General features: G+C 41.4%; 1 protein-coding gene across 1 annotated transcript; it reads right to left on the bottom strand.

Annotated features, from left to right (window-relative positions):
* Nucleotides 1-437: 437 nt before the first annotated feature.
* On the bottom strand, nucleotides 438-20,856 carry RRAGC (Ras related GTP binding C). Its single transcript, XM_023196474.3, has 7 exons — nucleotides 20,497-20,856; nucleotides 17,960-18,163; nucleotides 16,852-17,051; nucleotides 13,505-13,619; nucleotides 12,739-12,881; nucleotides 7,054-7,202; nucleotides 438-1,960 (listed from the first exon to the last, which is right to left on the bottom strand). The coding sequence occupies exons 1-7, from the start codon at nucleotides 20,731-20,733 to the stop codon at nucleotides 1,809-1,811; spliced, it is 1,200 nt and encodes a 399-aa protein (XP_023052242.1). The 5' UTR covers nucleotides 20,734-20,856; the 3' UTR covers nucleotides 438-1,808.
* Between the last annotated feature and the right edge of the window lie 1,183 nt (nucleotides 20,857-22,039).

The raw sequence follows: 22,039 nt of genomic DNA, 5'->3' as shown, positions 1-22,039 counted from the left end.
CTTTAACAGACATTTAAGAGTCCATGAGCATGTCAGCAACTGGAGGAAAACGGAAAACAAGCTGGAATCGGTAGAATTGTTTAAGTGTGTGTTACTTCACTCATCTCCTCACTCCTTCTTAGCTTGGATAAAGTGCATTAATGATGCCAGGACCAGGATACTCCCCACCATGTGTGAGATTTGCAGATATGAAACACCCAACCAAAAACATGTTCACCTGAGCTTAGATTTACTACCCTAAAGCAGAAATGGGCCAGGGGAGATACCTGGACACAAGGCCATGAAATTCCCACATCAGGATAGAACTTGAAGCTCTGACACATAAGAAAACGTTAACCACATGAAGCAGCAAAAGAAATGGATGAAAAAATGGCAAAGTGGGACAACCCAACGTTCCACCACCACCCTCTCATACCTCAGGCAAGGAGAAAAACTCATTTTGGAGTAAATACATTTATTGATACCCATTTTATATATAGTTCAATGAAATAATCTATAAATATAAAAAGCATTTTTCTTTTGGATATCACCATGGTCCATGTAAATACTCAACAGTCAGAATCATCTGCAGGAAGCACTCCAAGTCACACTGTTAGGTTTACAGACCTGAATATACATATTGCATTAAACAGTGGCACTTATGTACTCAAGTGGTTCAGTGGCTTTGGAAAATATGACTACTGGGCATGTGGAATAGAAATAATGTGTTAGGTTTAAATCAATGGAAAGGGTATCAACCATCAACAAAAGCAACAATTATGAATTAATATCTTAGGCAAAGAAAGTACCACAGTTGACACTTGGTGTCAGAATACTGGAGACAAAGTATGTAAAACAATGCCTGTTGCAGCACCACGTGCTCACTCCAACTCCCAGTGGACAGTCCCCCAGTGCCTTAGGGTCACTTGTGGTCAACAAAATGCAATGAAGAAGCTCGATAGCTTAGAATAAAAGGTCTGTAAAGGCTGATATCAAGATTAAAGTAAGTTAAACATTTCAGTGACATAATGAGTTTCTCCCCTAGAAGGGGACTGTGGGAAAAGCTTTTAATTCCCTTTGTTACACTGAGCATGATCATTTATCTAATGCAGAAGAAAGAAGCCAGACATCTGGTACTCAGAACATAGGTGCAAAAATTTTCTTCCATTTCGAAGTTTTTTCAACACTTCCGAGGGAACTAATGCAACCACTGTTGAGCCTTGCTCTCTACCTGATGCAGCATAAAATTTTCTCTCATTTCTTCAATACAGGAATGTCTTGCTGCAGACTATGTGTCTTCTGAGTTAGCAAGCAAATGCATTTAAAAGGTCTTAGTTGTGCAATGTCCAAAACTGAAATCTGAGAGGCAGTGTTAGAACTTAAGCAAGGCAGAATTTTTAGAGTCTACTCAAATGAAAGCCTAAGTGAAGCATATAAAAATTCAGTCTTTTCTATTATTTTCAACTGGAATTGATGGCAACATTCCCTGGTAAGGATGGGTAACTGGTGTCATATAACTCCAGGTCCAAAATATCCCAACTACGTAAAGTGGACCCAAAAGAGGAGAAATACACACTTGAGTTCTGTGGTCTCCAGAATTTTTTTGTTTTGTTTTGTTTTGTTTTGCCATTTTCAAAAAAGAAATAGTAGCTTCAGTTGTACACCACCAGTTGAAGGGGTTTTCATCCAAATGAGAAACTCTACCCCTTGTCTCTAGTGGAACAGGCACCAGATTCCCACAAGCGGCAGCTCCCATGTCCTGTAGCACGTGGCATCCGACCCTGGAGTGAAGAGTAAGCTGGCACAGAGCCCTGACGCTGGGATTCAGACTAGATGGCGTTTCGTGGTGTGCCATTGTGTGCCAGCGCTTTCAGACTGGAGGCACTAGTCTGGTGTCCACAGCTCCTGTGAGAAGTCACACCCACCTCAAAAACCTCATGAATAGCTTTTCGGAAACAGTGGAAGTTGTAGTCTATTAAACCTGCAGGAAGGAAAAAGAAAAGAACGCCTCCTGAATTGTCAATTGTGAAATTTTATATTTGGGTTTGCAGCCAAAAATAACTCGGATAAACACTGGTTGGAAATTCTTAAGCCTCCAAACTAGATAGCAACCTCTTCAATCGTAAGAACAGCTGGTCGTCACATATATCCACCATCATAACATTCTGCTAGACAACAAATGCGATTAGACCATTACCTTGGCCAAATTAATACCTCTGGCATCCAAGTTTCAAATCACTCAATTCACATTCAAGAAAAGTAAAATATTCAAATACGCTGTGTGGCCTGCTTGAACATAGTGTGATCTTTCAATAATTTATATTTGATTTGATGAAAGTCATTAAATACTTATTGAACAGCATGATAGAGGGTACAATATGTCAAAGGAAACAGCAGATATGGTCCATGCCTTCCAGACAGGATATGTTAGCTGGGGCATAAAGCCAAACTACAAGAAACAAACCAAAACAATCTGGTGTCAAATTGACTACAACTGTGAAGGAAATCCAAAGGAAAAACCAAGTGCAGGGCAAAGTAATCAACTGAAAACTTCAGGGACAAGAAAGAACTTTGGGAACACAGACACGATTTAATTAGGCAGAAAAGGGGAACAAAATCACGAGAAAACTGCAGGGACCTGGCCATGAGAACACAGCACAGGCGGAAGACAGGAAAAAAAACGGTCTGACTGGAGAGTGGGACATCAGAGAACTCTTGGTAGGAAATACTAAGAATCAGGTCTGAATAAGCAGGTTACAACCAAATTAAGGTGGACCTTCAGCCTCAGAAAAGAAACAAACTATAAAAGACAAGTTTTGATCAATTCAACTACATTAAAATTTATTTCTGTGCCAAATGTAAAATAGACAATCAAGGAAATTTGAACACTGGCCAGATAGTTGATGATATCATTAAATCACTGTTAATTTTGTCGTTTATTGTTTTAAAAGCCACTACCTTTTAGAGATACCTACTGAAACCTGTAGAGACAAAATGATTTCATGTCAGGCCTTTGCTTCAAAATAATCCAGTAGGGAAAGTGGTATAAATATGAAACACAATTAGCTATAATTTTGATAACTACTGAATCTGGGCAAATGATTAAAAGTCTTTTATTATACTGTTTTCTCTACTTTTTTACATATTTGACAGTTTCCACAATAAAATAAAAAGCTTAATAATCTATAATAACTGAGAAGCTGTCCAGGAAACATGATTGAAGTGTGTCTGTGGATGAGGGCTGAACCAAGGAGCTGAATGCATAGAGATTCCTTGTGCTGTCCTACCTTTGTGTACACCTGAAAATTCCCATAAACAAAAGTTAATTTTTTTTTTTTAGAGACAGGGTCTCACTTTGACACCCAGGCTGGAGTGCAGTGGTGCAACCATAGCTCACTGAAACCTCAAACTCCTGTGCTCAAGTAATCCTCATGCCTCAGCCTCTTGAGTAGATAGGACTACAAGTGCGAGCCAGCACACCCAACTAACTTTTTAATTTTTTGGTAGAGACAGAGTCTTGCTATCTTGCCCAAGCTGGTCTGGAACTCCTGAGCTCAAGCGTCCTCCCACCTCAGCCTTCCAAAGCACTGAGATTACAGGTGTGAGTCACCACACCTGGTCTAAAAAAAAATTTTTTTTAAGATTAAAATGGTTAGAAGCAGGCCACAAGTGATCCACACATGTAATCCCAGCTACTTGAGAGGCTGAGGTGTGAAGACTGCTTGAGCTCAGGAGTTCAAGACCAGCCTGAGCAACACAGCAAGATTCCCATCTCAAAATAAAAACACAAATAAAAAAATAAACTAACATAGAGAAAAATAAGGAACTGCTAACAATCAGTGCAAAAAAAGATAAATATATATGGATCAGGTAAAATGTGAAAGAAGAAACCTGAATAGCCATGAAAAGATACTTGCCATGAAAAGACACTTGCTCTAACCAGTAATTTAAAAAGTAAAAATGAAAATCAAATAAGATACCCTTTCACACCTACCAGATTGATAATAATTAAACAGTCTGACAATACCAAGCATTACTAAGGATAAGAAGCGATAAGAACTTCCATAGACCAGTGCCAGCCAGAGGTGAAAATGGCAAAGTCACTTTGGTGAGCTGTTTGGCAATATCTTTATTAGTTAAAGACATATGTACTCTTATAAATTCCACTCCTAAATGCATACCCTAGAGAAATTCTCCACATGTGCAAAGGCAAACTTGTTCATGAGCATTTGTTACAGATTTGTAATTTTTAAAATAATCCAAATGTCCAGCAACAAGAAAATAAAATGTGGTATAGTCAACCCTATATGGCAGTGAAAAGGAATGAACTAGAACTATGTGTCATCAATTTGAACACATCTCAAAAACCACCTGAATGAAAAGAATCAAGCAAATTGCAGAAGACTACTTATATTTTTATATCATTCATACAATACCCTATTGTTTAAGGATAGACATGAAGTAAAAAAAAATAGGAAAAATAAAATACATACAGCTCAAAGGAAGGGATTTCAATTGAGAAAAACACACAGAAGACTTCAACTGGCCAGGCAGTTGGCTCTCATCTGTAATCCCAGCACTTTGGGAAAGTGAGGGAAGAGGATTGCTTGAGGCAACGAGTTCAAGACCAGTCTGGGCAACATAGAGAGATCCTATCTCTAAAAAATTTTTTTTAAATTAGCCAGCATGGTAGCATGAGCCTATACTCCCAGCTACTCAGGAGGCTGAGGTGGGAGGATCTCTTCAGCCCAGGAGTTTGAGGCTACAGTGAATTATGATCATGTGGGGGCAATGGAGTGAGATTCTGTCTCCAAAAAAGAAAAAAAAAAGGTTTTAATTGTATCTGTCATTTTAGTTCTTAAGTTGAAAGGTGAATATACATGTTTTGTTTCACCCAAAAATTTGTGTACATCTGAACTATCCCATTAAAAACTCAGGTAGAAGAGGGAGGACTTGTTGCAGTAAATAACAGAGCTACTGTAGATCCTTGAGTAGTTAAATAACATACATTTCCTGAAAACTAGTCTGTCTTTGGGATAAAAGATGATACATACTACACCCTCCACATATATGTCAACTACATGAATATTATCAAGTAAGAGACTACTGCAGCACCACTGGCCTGAAGCAATGAGAACCTGGAGTGGAATCACTGACAGTGAAAATGGAAAGGAAACCCAAGAAACAGTTCCAGGAAACAAATGATCAGATTTGGTGAAAATTCAATATAAACAATACAGAAGAATAGAAACAGGAGATCACAAAATCTCCTCTGTGAAGCAATCTGCAAGCGCCCCTTCAGCAATCACACCACACAATTACCTAACTATAAGATATTTACGCTCAGACAGGAGAAACTCGCGCGACCAGTGACAGAAGTATGACAGCCAAGAAAGTCACGAAACAGGCGAAATACTCGTCAACCAATGATTGACATGACGTTGAAGGTAACATTCACAATATTTAAGAAAGAACGTCTTACTAATAGCTCCAAACATGGGACGAGAGCATGAGCCAAAGTCATAGCTGGAGATGTGAATTTTTCAATCACATAGAGAAGATTAACTGAAGCCATGTATTTGATGAGCTGACCTAGAAAATAAGCAAGCAGAAAGACTTGGCTCTGACAAACAGGACTGAGGGGAAAAAAAACAGCCAGAAGAAACAGGAGAGGTGGTCGGGAAAACAAACACACAAAATATCCCAAGAATTCAGCTTCAGAGAAGCAAAGAGAGAAGAAAGTTTTCAGAAAGGAGTGACAAGATCACATGCTTAGAAGGATGAAAAGGCTGCAGAGTAAGAAAAGGCCACTGAATGCAGCAAAGAGGTAACCTGGTAACTTCTAAAAAGTCTAGTTTCTATCATCAGAGTGAACAGGCAACCTATAGAATGGGAGAATATTTTTACAATCTATCCATCTGACAAAGGGCTAATATCCAGAATCTACAAGGAACTTAAACAAATTTACAAGAAAAAAAATAGCCCCATCAAAAAGTGGACGAAGGATATGAACAGCCACTTCTCTAAAGAAGACACTTATGCAGCCAACAAATATATGAAAAGAAGCTCATCATCACTGGTCATTAGAGAAACCCAAATCAAAACCACCATGAGATACCATCTCACGCCAGTTAGAATGGTGATTATTAAAAAATCACAAAACAACAGATGCTGGAGATGATGTGGAGAAATAGGAACGCTTTTACACTGTTGGTAGCAGTGTAAATTATTTCAACCATTGTGGAAGACACACAAATACCATTTGACCCAGCAATCCCAAAGGATTATAAACCATCCTACTATAAAGACACATGCACACGTACGTTTATTGCAGCACTCTTCACAATAGCAAAGACTTGGAACCAACCCAAATGCCCACCAATGATAAACTGGATAAAGAAAATGTGGCACATATATACCATGGAATATTATGCAGCCATAAAAAAGGATGAGTTCATGTCCTTTGCAGGGACATGGATGAAGCTGGAAATCATCATTCTCAGCAAACTAATACAGGAACAAAAAAACCAAATACTGCATGTTCTCACTCATAAGTGGGGAGCTGAACAATGAGAACACATGGACACCGCAAGGAGGACATCACACACCAGGGCCTGTCAGCGGGTGGGTGGCTGGGGGAGGGATAACATCAGGAGAAATACCTAATGTAGATGACGGGTCAATGAGTGCAGCAAACCACCATGGCACGTATACACCTATGTAGCAAACCCGTGCATTCTGCACATGTATCCCAGAACTTAAACTATAAACAATAAATAAATAAAAGTCTAGTTTCAGTAGACTTGTTCAGACGGAAGCCAAACTGCATTCAGTTAAACAGGTAATGAAAGCATCTGAAGGCAGAAAGGCTAGATTTAAAATGAAAGATCAAAAAAAGAAAAGAGAAAGTCTGATCTATATATGGAAGGGAAGGCCAAAAGCAGTTTGAGCTTTTTTTTTTCCTAAGAGCCATTTGTCTTAACACTGCAATTATTATTTTCTCTTGTTTTCAAGAACCTGAAAAGTTATGGCAAAGAAATTAACATAAAAAACAGCTTTTTAAAATGCTATTACCTTTTCGTTCAAAGCTTTCTTCCCTTAGAATGCAGACCAGTGCCAAAAATTTAGTCACCTCCTTTAAATAAAGGACAGTTGTATTATTCAGCTTGATAATTGCCATAGATTCTTTGTCATAAGCACTTCCACTTCCATCTTCCTTTAACCTATTTTAAAAGAAAGTACTATTCATTACAGGTTTCCCATCTAGGCATCTGTCACATTTAATTTGCACAATGACATCCACCCAGTTTCCCAAATGTCTCTGGGAAATAATACTGGCTTAAATACATTGGGAGAGAGTGTTGTTAAGGTATAGCGTTCCTAAACACAGAATCTCAGGGATTCCTATTAAAAACAACTCCATACACATTCTTTAATATAGATAATCAGACATTTGGAGAAAAAGGTGCAAACATATGTATATCTTAACCAGGGAAATGACAACATTACCAACATCTCACTAAGTGGGGCTACTCACCCCCTACACTGTGTTCTGTAAACCCAGCTGAGGTGTCTCCTCTCTTCACTGCCCTCAGGTCACAGGGCCCCTCTGGGACCTGCCGCCTCACTTAAATGAGCTCCTTCAAGGCACATTCTATATGCCAGGTCAATCACATTTTCACAGAAAACATATTTTTTGCTTCCTCACAAAACCAAGAAAATACTTAAGACTAAACAAGAACAGTCTCAGCTAGAGACTAGTAGGGACTATGTTGAAATTAACAACTTTTAAAAAAAGATACGGACTCAGAGTCTTTTCTGATGTAATTGCCTATAAAAATCTAAAGGTTATCTAGCTATTGTTAGGAATTAAGAGTTGTCAAAAATGCTTTTTTAAAAGTATTTGCCTTCAAAAACAAAAGAGGTGAGGGAAATAACACTAAAAAGAAAATGTCAGCTGGGCACAATGGCTCACGCCTGTAATCCCAGCACTTTGGGAGGTTGAGGTAGGCCGATCGTCTGAGGTCAGGAGTTCAAGACCTGCCTGGCCAACATGGTGAAACCCCATCTCTACTAAAAAATAAAAAATAAAAAAAATTTTAAAAAAACCATTAGCCAGGCATGGTGGCGCACACCTGTAGTCCCAGCTACTAGGGAGGCTAAGGCAGGACAATCACTTGAACCCAAGAGGCGGAGGTTGCAGTGAGCCGAGACTGTGCCACTGCACTCCAACCTGGGCAACAAGAGTGAAACTCTATCTCAAGGAAAAAAAAAAAAGGAAAAGAAAATGTCAGGAGTAATTGGTAATTTTCTTTGATAGCAAAACAATGTATCTTTTTTCTCCTATTTTCACTTTTCTATATTTTCCATGCAGTTTTTAATGAATAGGGGTGAGGCTTATTTTTTAAACTATTCCAAGCCTCACAATTTATGTTCTCATATGGTAGCATGAGCATAATGTCAAAAAAAATTTGGGGTCTGGCATGGTGGGTCATGCCTGTAATCCCAGCATTTTGGGAGGCTGAGGTGGGAGGAACACTTGAGCTTTGGAGTTCGAGACCAGCCTGGGCAACACAAGAACACACATACACACACACACACACACACAATTTTAAGGTGACAGAAATAACACTAAAACAGTTGTTAGTAGTTGACCTGAATAGTGGCTCTTTACTCCTATTTTCATTTCTCTATATTTTCAGTGTATTGTTTTTTTTCACAAAGTGGGGGCTTATTTTTACTATTCTGAACTTCATAGTTTACCTTCTTATACATTTCTTTGATCCTCACAACAACCCTGAGGACACAAATTATTACTATAGCCCTATTTAACCACATTATGTCCTTTCTGCAACAAGCGAAAGTAAACTACATAAATACAAAGAGGACTATGCCCATTGAAAAGATACAGAGGCCAGGCACATGGCATACGCCCGTAATTCCAACACTCTGGGAGGCCAAGGAGGATCACTTTGGCCCTGGAGTTCAAAACCAGTCTGGGCAACAAAGTGAGACTCCATCTCTACAAGAATATCCAAAAGTTAGCCAGGTATGGTGGCACATGCCTGTGCTCCCGGCTACACAGGAGGCTGGAGGACAGCTTGAGCCCAGGAGGTCGAGGCCGCAGTGAGCTGTGTTCACACTACTGCACTCCAGCTTGGGCAACAGAGTGAGACCCTATCTCAAAAAAAAAAAAGAGGTAGGAACTGAAGTTCATTAAAAATAAAGTGATCTCCTGGCAAAGTCAGGACTCAAACTTAGGGTTTTTAACTCAATTCCACGCAGTTTCCAGTACCTTAACTAATATAAAGTTAATTTGGGAAGGCAGAGTGGAGGAGAAATTAGTGTCATTTGCTTTTAAGAGTATAGAAGAAAACTACTTCCTTCTAATTGGAGAAGAGGAAGTTGTAAGTGCTACATGTTCTCAGCTTATAGTTAAGATGTCCCATGCAGATCTTTTTCTGTGCCACATGGAAAGTGAGAACAAGAACTAACTCGGACAACAGGTTCCAACATAGACAACCCTGAAGATGATTCCCTAAACCAGTACCCACAGCCAGCAACTGTAAGAAACTATAAAGTTCCTAATGTCAAGCCAGAATACCATCTTGAATCACACACTAACATGAGAAAGAGATAAGAAGGGCACATTCTATTCAAAGTCGGGAGATTAGCGCGACTTGATTTGGCTGTGATTAATAACATTAAGAATAAAAATATGTTAATGACCATAAAATGCTTACTCAGAATCTGTAAAGCATAAGATCTGCTTTCTACATTTATCTGTTTTAAGTTTTTAAGACTATTAGGAAAATATGCTTATCTGAATCTTAGTCAAAATAATGCCAAGGCAGGCCAAGAGTAGTGGCTCACGCCTATAATCCCAGCACTTTGGGAGACCAAGGCAGAATACTGCTTGAGGCCAGGAGTTCAATACCAGCCTGGGCAACACTATGAGACCCTGTCTCTACAAATAGTAAAATTTACAAAAAAAAAAAAAAAAAAAAAAAAAAAAGGCCAGGTGCAAGGGTTCACACTTGTAATCCCAGCACTTTGGGAGACCGAGACAGGAGAATCACTTGAGTCCCAGAATTCAAGACCAGCCTGGGCAACATAGTGAGACCCTATCTCTACAAAAATCAAAAATCAGCCAGGCATGATGGCACACGCCTATAGTCAGGAGGATCACTTGAGCCTGGGAGGCGGAGGCTGCAATGAGCCATGATTGTGCCACTACAATTCAGCCTTAGTGACAGACCATGTCTCAAAAAAAAAAAAAAGTTAGCTGGGTATGGTGTGGTGTGTGGCTGTAGTCCCAGCTACTCAGGAGGCTGAGGTACGAGAATCACTTGAGTCCAGGAGGCTGAGGCTGCAGTGACCTGTGGCTGGACTGCAGTGATGTAATCATAGCTCATTGCAGCCTGGAACTCCTGGGATCAAGTAATTCTCCTGCCTCATCCTCCTGCTTAATCCCCCAAGTTTAGCTAGGACTACAAGTGCACACTACCACACCCAGCTAATATAATGTACTTTATTATGTATAAGGTATTTTAAAATGTATTGGCTGGAAGCAGTGGCTCATGCCTATAATCCTAGCACTGTGGGAGGCTGAGGCAGGTGGATCACCTGAGGCCAGGAGTTCGAGACCAGCCTGGCCAACATGGTAAAATCCTGTCTCTACTAAAAATACAAAATCATCCAGGCGTGGTGGTGCACTCTGTAATCCCAGCTACTCGGGAGGCTGAGGCAGGAGAACTGCTTGAATCTGGGAGGCAGAGGTTGCAGTGAGCCGAGATCGCACCGCTGCACTCCAGCCTGGACAACAAGAGCGAGACTGTCTCAAAAAAATAAATAAAATAAATAAAATGTATCTAACACTGAAAATAAATTTTATAGCTAAATTTGATTTTTGTATTATAAAAAAGTTGGTTTACGAAATTTTGATTTGTTTTAAATAAAAACCAAACATTCTACTCATCCATTTTTTAAATTAGAAATGGGAAATATGAAACTTTCCTAAAAAATATAATAAACGGACAATGCCTCATTTTCATTATGTAAAGAATTAAAACAAGCCAGGCATGGTGGCTCACGCCAGTAATTCCAGCGCTTTGGGAGACCAAGGCAGGTGGATCACGAGGTCAGGAGTTCAAGACCAGCCTGGCCAACATGGTGAAACGCCATCTCTACCAAAAATATAAAAAATTAGCCAGGTGTGGTGGCAAGCACCTATAATCCCAGCTACTCAGGAGGCTGACGCAGGAGAATCATTTGAACCCAGGAGGAGGAGATTGCAGTAAGCTGAGATCTCACCATTGCACTCCATCCTGGGCAACAGAGTAAGACTCTGTTTCTCTCAAAAAAAAAAAAAAAAAGGCCGGGCACAGTGGCTCACGTCTGTAATCCCAGCACTTCGGGAGGCCAAGCTGGGCGGATCACAGGGTCAGGAGATAGAGACTATCCTGGTTAACATGGTGAAACCCCGTCTCTACTAAAAATACAAAAAATTAGCTGGGCATTGTGGTGGGCACCTGTAGTTCCAGCTACTCAGGAGGCTGAGGCAGGAGAATGGTGTGAACCTGGGAGACAGAGCTTGCAGTGAGCTGATACCGCGCCACCACACTCCAGCCTGGGCAATAAAGCAAGACTCCATCTCATAAATAAATAAATAACAAAAGAGAGCATATAATCACAAAAGTTAAAGGAATAGATGGATAGACATAGAACAGGTAAGACAAATGTACTCTCCTACTTAGAGGCAGCTGGAGAAAGACATGGAAAAATTAGGCAAAAGACCAAAATGAAGGGCAGAGTCAGAGGTGAAAGAGACGTTTAGACTAGATGGAGCAGAGAGAAGACACAGGGAGTAGAAAGTAAAGATAATGCTAAAGCATCTGAAAAGCAACTTGAGAGTGCTGATGTTAACATACCAGGGGAATCTAGGAAGTCAATTGAGAGTGCACAGAATGTTATTAGCCCTTTTTTTTTTTTTTTTGTAAGCCTGGGGTCTGTGTTGCCCAGACTGGTCTCCAACTCCTGGCCTCAAGCGATCCTCTCACCCCAGCCTTCCAAACATCTGGGATTATGGGCGCAAGCCACCACACCTGGCCATTATCAGCTTTTGAAAAGCCAGTAATTCTCCAAAGTTTTCACTAGTCCTCTGGCCTATTCTACAAAATCACTTGCTGGCTGGCTTTCATAAATTTCCATATAGAGTTTGGCAAATTTACATAAAGGAAGAGGTCAAATTTTAGAGATTTATTTTGGAAACTTGTATATATGGGTCAGATTTTTAAAAGTTCTTCCAGCATCCAAAATTCTAATTACTTTCTTTGCTCTCTGAAAGATTAAGAATCCCTAATTCCACAAAGCCTGAGGTTAAATCAGGAACCAGAACTTACTTTGTTATTCAGACCATTTTAAATAAATTAATCTAGCTTTTCAATCTAGCTAAGTTCCAGTAGTGAGAAGACACTGTGCAATCCTCCCCCATCCCCACAACAGCGGGAGAAACTCGCAGTGATAAACAAGTCCAGTTCTAGTCATGCTTTCCAACTTTTCTTAGCCATTCTCTGAAGGAGTAAGACCCAACAGCCCACTTCCAGAGAAATCATGCTCCAAGTTAAAGCACTATGGTCAGAACAATCCCAGTTCATGTAGTACTACTTGCCAGAGGCCTCAGAAATTAGTCTTCTGGACAAATCAAGTTAATAGTTTTCTGCCTGTCTGAGATATTGCAGGAATATGTATATAACTTACCCATATATACAAGACACATCAATTACAACATCGATCATGTCACAGCAAAGTTCATAAGATTGCATATCCACAGGGGAACTGTCTGTTGCAATGTAGATTTTGCTGACAACATCAAAGAGAAAAGCTTTTTCAATACCTGAATTCTTGGAAAAACAAATGGGAAACTGTTCAGTATTTTTTAAGAATCACAATTTACAACTTATCGAAGATCTTGAATTACTGAATAACATCCAAGGTCATTTTTAATTACATAACCCATACCAAAAAACAAATAGCACTTGCTTGAGAGACTCTTCTATTATCCAAAGAATGAAAGTGGAATTATTTCTCTACTCTGATTTACTGACATAATTTCATGAGTCAAATGTTCTTCTTCTTCCTCTTTACTCAAATGAATTATTTTCTAAGACATCATAAAAAATTTAACAAAAATCTCTAAAAATCAAGCAATGCTACATTTTCAATAATCCTCTTATTAATATAACCCATCTCTGATTTGAATCACCTTCCTATCAAGAAAGGTATTATGTGGGAATTTACAAACCATAAAAGAATTACACTTTGACATCAACATCTATTTAAGAATTCAGAAAATAACTTGAGTAATACTTTATGTTATCATTTATTTTACATGTTAAGCAGGTCATTAGTCTTTGTACTTGATTCAGATTAATTCAAGACATTTTTGGAAAATTTGAAAACACAAATATATTCACAAAAATGGAATCAGAAGCTGCAGTGAATTAAATATAAATTGCTCACTTACTGATATAAAGATATTTAATAGGTTTTCCAAGGTCGGCAGTTGTGGAATGAGTTTCTGTACCACCTTACTAAAGGCTTCAAATATTGAATGGTCATAGATACTAGTCAGATAAAAGCTGAAAAACACAACATAGCTTGATTAATTTGAAAAATACCTTATGTTCTGGAACAACTATTATAATACATAAAATTTTAAGTTTCTTAACATTTGATTTCAGTGAGTTCAATAAAGCCTCTTTATCTTGTCTACCATGCCCATTACTCAAGATGACAAATACACTTTCCCACCTGGCTTCATCTCTTTACTGGATTGACACAGAGGGCAACTGAAGTAGTACTGAGAAAAGGATTTTCAGGTACATAAACTCCAGTATTCACTGAAGTCTTTGCAATCTGATCCAAAAAGCTTTTTTTAAGCACATACCTGAGACCAAAAATAAGACTAAAAACCGAGAAAGCTAGAAGAGTTATGTGACATATATTAAATAAGAACATAATTCAGGTTTCTACTAAAACGTCACCTCAAAAAGTTCTTTCCAGACCAGGCTACCTAAAATAGCACTCCTGTACCCAATGCTTTCAACCCCTTTCCCCTAATTTGTTTTTCTTCACACCATTGGTAAGTACTTAAAACGATACTATACATTCATTTAGGTGCTTCTGAGCTGTGTCACTGAAAATGTAAGTTCCAGGGGAAAGAGACTTTATCAGTCTTGCTCCTAGCAGAAAGCCCACTTCCTTGAACAGTGCTCATAAGTATCTGTTGAATAAACAAATGAATACAACTGGTGTTTAGAATTTACGTAAAGAACCTATTAAAGAGGATGGGAGTTGGGACTCTACAGAGAATGGAGGAATCTACAGGAGTCTGGAGGCCTAAAAGGACTTACGGTGGAAAAGTAACACATGTAGATTCAATAAAACATGTATTTGAGAGGGAAGCCTTTAACAATTTAAACACTGTCGACAATTCTACCTGCTTTATAGCTCAGGGAGTATAATCTTCATTATATAGTCGCATCCACCACACATTTATACATATATATATTACAACATCTGAGACACAGAGCTGTGTATACTACTTTATAGGTAATTTAAAGATACTTTCAGCCGGGCACGGTGGCTCATGCCTGTAACCTCAGCACTTTGGGAGGCCGAGGCCAGTGGATCACTTGAGGTTGGGAGTTCGAGATCAGCCGGACCAACATGCAGAAACCCCGTCTCTAGTAAAAATACAAAAAATTAGCCAGGCATGGTGGCGCATGCCTGTAATCCCAGTTACTTGGGAGGCTGAGGCAGGAGAATTGCTTGAACCAGGGAGGCAGAGGTTGTGGTGAGCCGAGATGGCATCACTGCACTCCCGCCTGGGCAACAAGAGCGAAACTCCATCTCAAAAAAAATAAATTACTTTCAAGGAGCTGACTTAAGAACCTAATCTAGCAAGACAGGGGTCTAATTTAGATGTACGAGCACTGGAACAGGTAAGGCCAAGATGACCCTACAGGCACTAGGGAGAAAGGAATATTTTAGTGTTTCCTGTAGGCCAAAAGGCGAGCAAAGGAAGAATGTCCTACACCTTTGAGGCTTGAGGTAGATGGGGACAGGGAGAACTTGCAAGTCACAGGGCATTTTAGTAAGCTGAGTTTCTAGAAACTGGAAATGAAAAGGAGCTTCATCCATAGGACTGCTAGTACTAAATAAAAGCCTTTTTTTTTTTTTTTTTTTTTTGAGGCGGAGTCTTGCTCTGTGGTCCAGGCTGGAATCCAGTGGCGCGATCTTGGTTCACTGTAACTTCCACCTCCTGGGTTCAAGAGATTCTCCTACCTCAGCATCCCGAGTAGCTGGGATGACAGGCACACATCACAATGCCCAGCTAATTTTTTGTATTTTTAGTAGAGATGGGGTTTCACCATGTTGGCCAGGCTGGTCTCAAATTCCTGGCCTCAAGTGATCCGCCTGCCTTGGCCTCCCAAAGTGCTGGGATTATAGGCATGAGCCACTGTGCCTGGCCTAAATAAAAGCCTGATGCAACACTCTACTGAAGTTAACAAGGTCTAGGACCCTACATGGTACTGAGGAAAGGAATGGCATGTACCACTGAGGTGGGATGCCCTGGAAAGGAACACAGACACAGAGTAAAGAGAATCAGAAGGATCCCCATGGAGCACTGGGGAACACAGGACAAGAACAGCTCAAAATCCAGGTAAAAACTATTAGCAGTGGATTCCCAGAAAAATAAGACGGAATTTTTACGGAGAGCCACTTTCATTTTCTCCTACAAACACTGATGAATTTTTATTTTTTTAACCATGAATTACTTTCAAATTTTTTATAAATTTAATCCAGGCAAACTAGAGGTCAATGAGACTTGTCTACATGGTTTCCTAGAAGAATAACTGAAAGATCTTGGAGCCTGAGACCCAGGGAATATTAAGGGGAGGGACAGCGGTTAGCTTGAGCCCATAAGGAAGTCGCAACAATAGAACAGGGACAGAGAAATAACTTGCTGTCTCTCTCCCCTGCTCCCCCGTTAAGCTACTTCTATCATCAAGAGAACATTTTCTTGGGTACTTTTTAATACTCATTTCTACCTATATCACCAAATAAAATAAGATGTACAAAAATATTCCTCAAACACTTTTAGAATGCATATACAACAAATCAATCCTATATAGTAGGTATTATTTAATAATTTTTAATAGTAGTTACAAACCAATAGTCCTCTAAATTTAATAGCAGCCTTATGCATATTTATAAGATAAACCCACCTAAGCCAAACTTTAGAGATTCATAAAAGTATAAAGTGTTTTAAAAGCTAAGATATATTAGAGTCAGTCCAGCAGGGAGGTGGAAGGGAGCCAGCAGGAAAAATAAAAATGAAAAATAAAAAGAGTCAGTCCAGATTTGAAAGTGCACTCTCTGTATAAGGCTATTCCTACTAAGAAAGATACTGTCTAACACTCAAGCTAAAGACTTCTACAACAAATGTGACAGATTCACTTCACTGATGCAAGGCGGGGAAAAGTAATGAAACCAAGAGGAAGGAGTCCCGAAGCAGATTTATGCCATGAAGAAACAGCCTGACTCCAGCCTCTTGAGATGAATTTGGAAAAGCACCAGTGGAAACACTTCACGACTTCAATCTCCAGGAAAACGCAAAAAGTGGGTAAAGTAATTTCTCAGTATCAGGCTCCCCAGACAGCTTGGAATTCAACAAAGAGATCAAAAACATAAAAGATGTGGCAAAGGGCACACAGGTAGCAGAAACCTATGGTGTTTGTAATGACAGAGATGGGAATACATTGACACATTGTTCAGGGCTCTCATAGCAAACACACATGTTGTTACCTAAGATGGAGTTTTTCTAGCCCAGCATCTGCAAGGTCATCATTGGCCCTTTGATGAATATCCCTCTGTGTTTCTATTTTGTGATCATCAGACAGACCATCAACTTTGTGAATAAAAACCTCAAAATTCATGTCTGGGTTAACTTTGTAGGCTTTAGAAACAGTAATGTGAAGTCTTGTTAAAGCCTCCATGTAGTCATCCTGTAAGTCAGAACAAAATATTTTTTTAAAAGAAATCTTACAAAAGTCAAGTAATGAGTTAAAGCCTCAAACCACCTCTTTCCCCAACCACAGAAAAATACTATCCTAATTATCATCCATATTCAAACATTCAAAGATATTAACTATACTACTAAATAACTCAATTGTCTCAAGATAAAAAAAATTCAATTACCAAGTTAATGTTTGTAATTTTTTAAGTAATCCCAGCTCTGCCATTTATTCAGTGTGTCACTTTAAGCAAGCTGATTAAACTCTGATTTCAGTTTACTCATCTGTAAGATCAGAATTACAATACCTAACAATATTGTGAAGATTAATTAGATCCTGTATGTGAAGGCACCCTCTGTACAGCCTATCACTCAGAAAGCATTCTTAACTAATGCTTAAGCTTATAAAAAGTAAGCTTCTTAAAGGATAGGGACGTGCCCCATTCATCTCACTGACTGCCACATGCTAGGCCCTCCATAAATGCTTGATGAGCTAAACTCAATTTTGACAAATAAGTAAACTACTCACTCTAATACCTACTGACTCAGTTCTCATATTCCTCTTTATGTTATGGGATGGGATCTTTTCAGGGAATGATGCCACTATTATAAAATATAGCAACATCTACCATTAACCAATAAAAGTGGAAAGCCAATGTTAGCTGCTCATGAACTAGGACTCAAGGATGTAAACCATATCTCCTAATCATCTGATACTCTGTACCTGCACAATGGCATGTCTGCTCCCAAAGCACCTCTGCAACTGCATCTCTTACACTGTTAGGGAATCTACTGCCAAAGAAATAAGCTGCAAGCACATGACAAAGAAGATAAACAACCTTCCTTTGTTTCCACATCTTTTTCCCACCAGGGAAGAGGAGTAAACACATTACTAACTACCTGTGCGTCAATGACGTATATCAATGCTCCTGTTCCCCTGAAGATCATCTCATAGTCAAAGGTTGGGTCAAAAAAGTCCATTTGCCCAGGGAAATCCCATATCTGGAAATTCACAAAGGAGCTATTGGAAATGTCATCCTTATAAATCTTGTTGGTACTTTCCAAAAACAGGGTCTCGTTGGGTGACATCTTATGAAACACCACCTGTTAAAAGAAAACAGGCAATTTTACGACTATTAAACTTCAGACTTTAAATTTAAAATCCCACCCTGGTTTAACATTTAAACATTTGATCCCATAGCAAAAAAAAAATTTTGAAAAGCAGAAACTGAACGGTGAATCCATTGGTATTCACTATCCCTTTATTTTTGACAAAAGAAGACACCAAATTAATTTCAATTAAATCTATTTTGGAGCTGAATCTTTTCTATGTTCTATGCACTGTACTCAGTTCTAATAGCAGCAATCTCTATCACCTCCATTAGTTTTTCTGGGAGAAAGCTAGAATTAATTCTGTCAAAATCTGCTTTAAGATTATGAAAGCCTTACAGCTAAAGCTTAAGTAGTCTATTTTATTCAAACATTACTTAAATGTCTACCTCAGGCTCTGAGGAGTAATTTAAAAAGTGAAACAGACTGGACTCTGCCCTCACTGACTTTGCAGTCTAAGAAGGGCAGCGACTATACCAAGAAGAAAGTGAAAACGTCCAGGGGGAGGCCACGGGGACTGACAGAGAAAAGACAGCTCCCATAAGAAAAGAAATGTAAAGGCATTTGTTAAGAATCACAATAATCGGTCCAGTTTGGTGGTTCACACCTGTAATCCCAGCACTTTAGAAGGCCGAGGCGGGCGGATCACTTGAGGTCAGGAGTTCGAGACCAGCCTGACCAACATGGTGAAACCCCATCTCCACTAAATATACCAAAAGTAGTCGGGCATGGTGGTGCAAGCCTGTAGTCCCAACTACTCGGGAAGCTGAGGCAGGAGAACCGCAGGAACCCAGGAGGTGGAGGTTGCAGTGAGTGGAGATCACACCACTGCCCTCCAGCCTGGGCGACGAACAAGACTCCATAACAAAAAAAAAAGATTCACAATAATCACAAGCTACACAGTTGTAACATAAAACCACTTTGCCTCTAACTTACTTTCTAGAAGAGAAAAATGAACAACTACTCTCAAGGTTTTCTCAGTAACAAATGTGAATAACTAAAATTAGTTTGCTAAAAACCTACAGTCAACGTACCCAAGTTTTGCTGTAGAGGTGAAAATCAAGGTAAATAAAACACAGTACTCCAAGAAATCTGGAAGAACGCTGCTTTTTAAAAAGATCCCATCTACAAAATATCACAGATTCAGAAACAAAAAAGAAAATCACAGATTTATTGCGGATAGGCCTTTGCAACAGAGTGGAGAGGTAAAAAGACCAGATGCCTGCTGACACTAGTTTCACTACCAGCTCACTCCGCGTGCAATGGGTTTGGTTGATGCAGGAAGTCAATCTTGCCTCTATTTAACCCTTACTAAACAGTGTAGGCCGGCATGGTGGCTCACGCCTGTGATCCCAGTACTTTGGGAGACTGAGGACGATCACTTGAGGTCAGCAGTTCGAGACGACTCTGGCCAACATGGTGAAACCCCGTCTCTACTAAAAATACAATAATTAGCAGGGTGTGGTGGCGCGCGCCTGAAATCCCAGCTACTGGGGAGGCTGAGGCGGGAGAATCGCTTGAACCCAGGAGGTGGAGGTTGCACTGAACCGAATTGCGCCACTGCATTCTCCAGCTTGGGCGACGAAGCAAGACTCCGTCTCAAAAAACATAAACAAACAAACGTGTACAGCCCTTCATTTGTTTCATTGGGCTTTCAAACGTGAAAGCCCAAAAGTGAAAACAAGCACACTAGGTCTGCAAAATATTCTCAAAGTCTCAGAATTTTATAAACACACCCCTACAGCGGGGAATATCACCAGTAATTACATTCACCAGGCCACAACTACTGAAATTGGTGCAATCTCAGTACCCAATTCCCAGTAATGCTACAGCGAAGTCTCCTTCACATCAGTAGCGAGAATTACAACGCCCAGTGTCTTAGTCACAACTCTTTCTGACGCTGCTCCCTGAGGCTCTGCTGGGAATCCCTGCACACTCAGGTCACCTGAAGTGAGAACAAATCAAAACGGGCCAGGGGAGGGAGTCCACGAAGTTCTCCAAGTGAGAACTGGAGAGTGCGTCTCAGTTTTGTAAATGACACAGGAGCTGGGTCCCAGGGGGCGGAGGTCTTGGGCGGTGCCACCGGGCACCTGCCTCCCTGCAGCCAGTTTCGCCTTCAGCGCTCCACTTGGCCTCAGCTGACTTGGGCGTGGACGCAGAGGTCGGGGTCCCCGCGCGGGCCGCGCCTGTGCGCTCGCAAGAGTGGAAGAGAAAGTGCGGAGGGACGGAGCGCAGGCCGGCCCCGGCCGCCGCCCTCCCGGGCGTCCCCGCTACCGGCCACCTGAGCCCCGGAGAGGGGGCGGGGGACAGGGCGCAGCCCCGCTCACCTTCTGGATGGAGGACTTGCCGCTGCGCCGGAGTCCCATGAGCAGAATCCTCGGCTTAGAGCTGTCAGCGCCCCCCGGGCCACAGCCTCCGCCAGCCCCTGCCCCAACCCCGCCGCCCGCCGCCGCCGCCTCCTCTTCCTCCTCCTCCACGCCGTAGCCGAAGTCCTTTGGAAACGAATCGGCCGCGCCGTAACTGCCGGCGAGGGGCGTCTCCTCCGCCCCGTACTGCAGGGACATGGTGCTGGAGCCGCCGCCGCCCGCGCCCTGACAGGCCAGGCCAGGCCAAGCCAGGCCGCCGCCGCCTCCCCAGTCCGCCTCCGCCGCCGCCGCCGCCACCGCCACCGCCCCCGGCAGCCGCCACCGTCCGGCCCGCCCCCCAGTGCCTGGCTCTCATAGGCCCCGAGCCGAAGTCCAGCCGCTCATTGGCCGTCCGAGCTGCCACTCGAGAGCAGCAGGGTAGGTGGTGCCCCGTCACGTGCCGGAATCACCTGACTAGCAGCCGCGGAGGGGGGAGGAGGAGTCACGAGGAGGGCGGCTCGGCCGCGCCTCTTGCCTGGGCTTGGGCCCTCAGCCCTCCGCCCCGGCCCGCTTGCACCGCAGTCCGCACTGCCCCCCTTCCTTCTTCCGGGCTCCCAGAGCACCGCTATGGAGATGCTCTCCCGGCATTTGAGGGAAGAATTGATTATGCTCATCCTGCAACTGTACTTTTCCAACCGATATTTATTGATGCCTGCAGTGTCCTGGGTACCTAGCAAAGGGCACAGAACTGGATCTGACTCGGACCCTGCCTGCCCTCAGGTTGCTTGAAGATGAACAGAGAGCTCGGACCTCTGCGTAAGTAACCTCGCTACGAAATATTATGTGGGAAGGTCACGGATAAATAATGCTCGGGAGTTGGATGAGAAAGCGTCTGAGCAGATCTAGGTGGATGGATAGATTGGGATGTGCAAAGGTATGGGGGAGCCAGCCACACTGAGGGCAAACCTCAACCAAGGCAGAGTCACGGGTCACCGTGACTTTGTTCTAGCAGGTAGCTGGACCCTGATAGGAAAGCAGATGCAGCCAAGCTAGAACATTTTACCTTCTTTCTTCAGTAAGTCGCCGATAGTGAATACTGCTGCCACTTCAAACCCAACGGGACTCAATTTGCCCTCCTTCCCGCCTTGTCAAAGTCTACTCCAGGAATTCCATCCCCCATAGAACACTGCCTCTTCTATGACCTCGTTCAGATTAGAGACTAAAGTATTGAATAATGAAACCAAACAAAAGCAAAAGCTTGTCACCAGGTATGTCCGAGAAATATAGAGGAATTTTTATCTTTGACAATCAGGCTCTAGAACTGGAACTTTGACAAGAGGATCCACTTAAAGCACAGCCGTATACTTTTTTTAAAGTACGGGAGTGGGGGTGCTCCCAGCCCTCCAAGGAGACTGACTTCTTGATTATGAAGGAAAAATTCGCACATGCAGGAAGGTCTGGGACTTTGGTTTTGTCTAAACCCGTAAGTTAGAGGTAGGATACACCCTTAGAGGTCATCTAGCCC

The sequence above is a fragment of the Piliocolobus tephrosceles genome, chromosome 1, assembly GCF_002776525.5.
Source record: "Piliocolobus tephrosceles isolate RC106 chromosome 1, ASM277652v3, whole genome shotgun sequence".
Taxonomy (NCBI): domain Eukaryota; kingdom Metazoa; phylum Chordata; class Mammalia; order Primates; family Cercopithecidae; genus Piliocolobus; species Piliocolobus tephrosceles.
This window is presented reverse-complemented; position numbering and strand designations above follow the sequence as displayed.

Coding starts and splice junctions, on each gene's coding strand:
- RRAGC (XM_023196474.3), bottom strand. CDS start 20,733: ATGTCCCTGCAGTACGGGGCGGAGGAGACGCCCCTCGCCGGCAGTTAC. Junction 17,052..17,959: donor TATACGTCATTGACGCACAG/GTAGTTAGTAAT, acceptor TCTGACTTACAG/GATGACTACATGGAGGCTTT. Junction 7,203..12,738: donor GATGTGTCTTGTATATATGG/GTAAGTTATATA, acceptor CTTTTAAAATAG/GTTAAAGGAAGATGGAAGTG.